At 38.6% G+C, this 2,598-nt stretch overlaps 1 protein-coding gene across 2 annotated transcripts in view; it reads right to left on the bottom strand.

The window, feature by feature from the left end:
- ANO6 (anoctamin 6) overlaps nucleotides 1–2,598 on the bottom strand; it is a 182,000-nt gene that overhangs the window by 73,486 nt on the left and 105,916 nt on the right. For both annotated transcript variants that reach the window (XM_003793553.3, XM_023515374.1), the window contains one exon: nucleotides 2,403–2,531. In XM_003793553.3, coding sequence (XP_003793601.1) covers nucleotides 2,403–2,531 — 129 coding nt within the window. The remainder of the gene's footprint in view (nucleotides 1–2,402; nucleotides 2,532–2,598) is intronic.

The following is a 2,598-nucleotide window of genomic DNA, read 5'->3' as shown; positions in this document are numbered from 1 at the left end:
CAACCACAACTTGAGCTATACCTAAGAAATGCAAATGGGGCAACATAACAATTTGTACCTCATATCAAGGTGAAATTAAAAAAAAGAATAACTGGAAAAGTAAAATAAAAACGAGTAACTGAAAAAAAAAAAAAGACCCACGAGCAAGGGCATTTCCTCTTTCTGCCGCTGGCTACCTGGATTTGCAGCGGCCATCTTCAAACCAGTGAATCAATTAAAGAGCCAACATTTTGAGCATGGCAGGGCAGAAGGACGAAATGACCTCATTAAGCCAATAAATTACCTAACTCGGAAATGGCTTTATCTCCAGGCTACTTCTTAAATGAGAAAACAAGCATATCCTTCTAGCGCTTAAGCCATTTGGAGTTTGGTTTTCCTGCTATTTGCAGCAGAAAACCTTCAAACTAATTCTGTGCCAGCACCAGTAGGCTAACTGAGTAGTTACTGTTGAAACAGTGTATACGTGTAACCACCCCTCATGTAAAATCTGAATGTAAGTGGTTTATGCTTTTCAAAGGAAAGTGTTACCTTTCTAAGGTGTTTTCACTGATAAAAGGGGACAAAGTGACATGTTGTTCGGAGGTTTTGCTAGGAAAGAGTTTTCTCTTTTGCTCCAGGTATGATACAGCCTTTTTAATCCTTTGTTTATGTTTTTGGTGTTTGTGGTTCTAGCACTTCTTTTTCCAGCCCTAAAAAATGTTTAATAACACTTTTCAGATAAGCTCTGAATATCAACCTTGGCTGCTTTAAAAGGTCAGTATGATTTACACATAAATGTTTTCTTTCAAAGAAAATAGGATTTTGAAACTGCCTTTCCTTGGTATTGTCCTAAATCCTCAATAAGGCCTGACAAAGAGGATGCTGGAATTCACAGAACGTATTTACAATTAATAAAAACGTGATTGCAAAGCTGAGCTCTGGATTTTGCTGGGGTACCAATTAAGTAATATGTACAAACACAGACTGAAAACACTTCAAAGCACAACTTATAAAAACCGATGTTAAGGTGTGTCAATCCAGAAGTTCAAGGACTGCCAAAATTAATGATGATATTTTTTCCTTCTGATTTATGAGAGTTACCTTGGAACCTATGTTTCTGTCTAAAGCAAAAGCAGAACTTATTAATAATGTAAGCAGCTCTAGGGCCCCTTTACCATGGCAGTAAGGCTCTTGTCTAAAACCAGAACTGTTTCCTTTATGCTTTAATGGATCAGATCTGTTTAACTTACTTTATATGATGCTCACCCAGCTTCACCGGCACATGGATGCTTAGTGAATATTTGATGATGGTGACTATAACTGCAAATACTGTATCTCAGTGTCCACAAAAAATGATAAAGGACTCTAAAGCTGTTTTACTCAAGAGAAAAAAACTATACAACAAGAGGGTCATCCCTATTCCTATCAGGGAATTATTGTAAGAAAATTCCAAATTAAAAAGGAAGATGCATGAATTAACATATAGCATACGTGTTAAAATCCATGTAATATTTACTACATGTGCTACTTTACTTAATCTTAACCAAAATGCTATGGACAAGGCATTGGGATCCCATTTTCTTTTTGAGACCCGGGGGGGGGGGGGGGGAAAGATTTCCAAAGTGGATGAAAATGACACACATGTGCTCTTTATTTGTCCTGTTTTAGCTTAATGTAGTTTGGGTGCAGGTAAAAAAGTTCCGGGTAGTTGTTATAACCCTGCCCTACTTTTATAATATCTTAAGATAAAGATTCTAAAAGAGTCTGAAGCAAAGGAAAGGGAGGAGAGGGCAGCTTCACTGGCAATGGATGAAAGGGAAGAAAGGGAGTTGACAGAAAAAAGGAGATCAAGGGCACAGGTTCCGGATTCGAGACCCAAATTTAAACCACAGCTCTACTACTTCCTTGACCAGAGTCCGTGACCTTGGACAATCCTCAGGGTTAACTCTGTCATCCATAAAATGGTGGAATTACAGAATGTGCCTCCTTGTGTTCAGAGAACTAGATGAGAAAAAAGCATGCAAAATGCATGCCCAGCGCCTGAGTGAGCGCACACGCCGGGCCGGCTAGCACCGCACTTGTCTTTACAGTCAGGAGTTTGCTTTCCCACCTAACTGGGAACAGCCAGACTGCTTTCAATCCACATCTCCTCCGCACAGCACAAAGTCCAATTCCTTGAAAGAAAACCTGCTTTCGGCTGTGAATCCAACTGAGATTAAGAGCCTGAGGAAGTTTTTGTTTCAAATTAAAAAAAAAAAAATGTTGACATGCCTCGAGGAAACAGGAGCAGAGAAAATATTCAAGTGTGTTTGGTAAATGGTATTTCAACACGGGTTTCACTCTATTACGTACATAAAAATAACAGTGTTTTTCATTTTGCAATAGGATAAAGAATAAAAAGGAAAACAGCATTAAAAACTTACCCTTTGTTTTTCATTCGTGCCCTTTTTATTGGTCTCCTTTTTACTTTCATCTTCATAAACCAAAACAAAGTCGATTCTTCGTTGGCCATCATTAAAATACAGGGAGTCAGATAGTCCATTGAATTCTTCCTGTGTGGATGACGAAAACAAATTGTTAGGGAACTTTCTGAGCAGGTGCTGCCCCTGTTTACTTTTC

This window comes from Otolemur garnettii, unplaced genomic scaffold (genome assembly GCF_000181295.1).
Source record: "Otolemur garnettii isolate 467f Iridium unplaced genomic scaffold, OtoGar3 scaffold00070, whole genome shotgun sequence".
NCBI lineage: Eukaryota > Metazoa > Chordata > Mammalia > Primates > Galagidae > Otolemur > Otolemur garnettii.
Note: the sequence above shows the minus strand (reverse complement) of the source record. Positions and strands in the feature narration are given on the sequence as shown.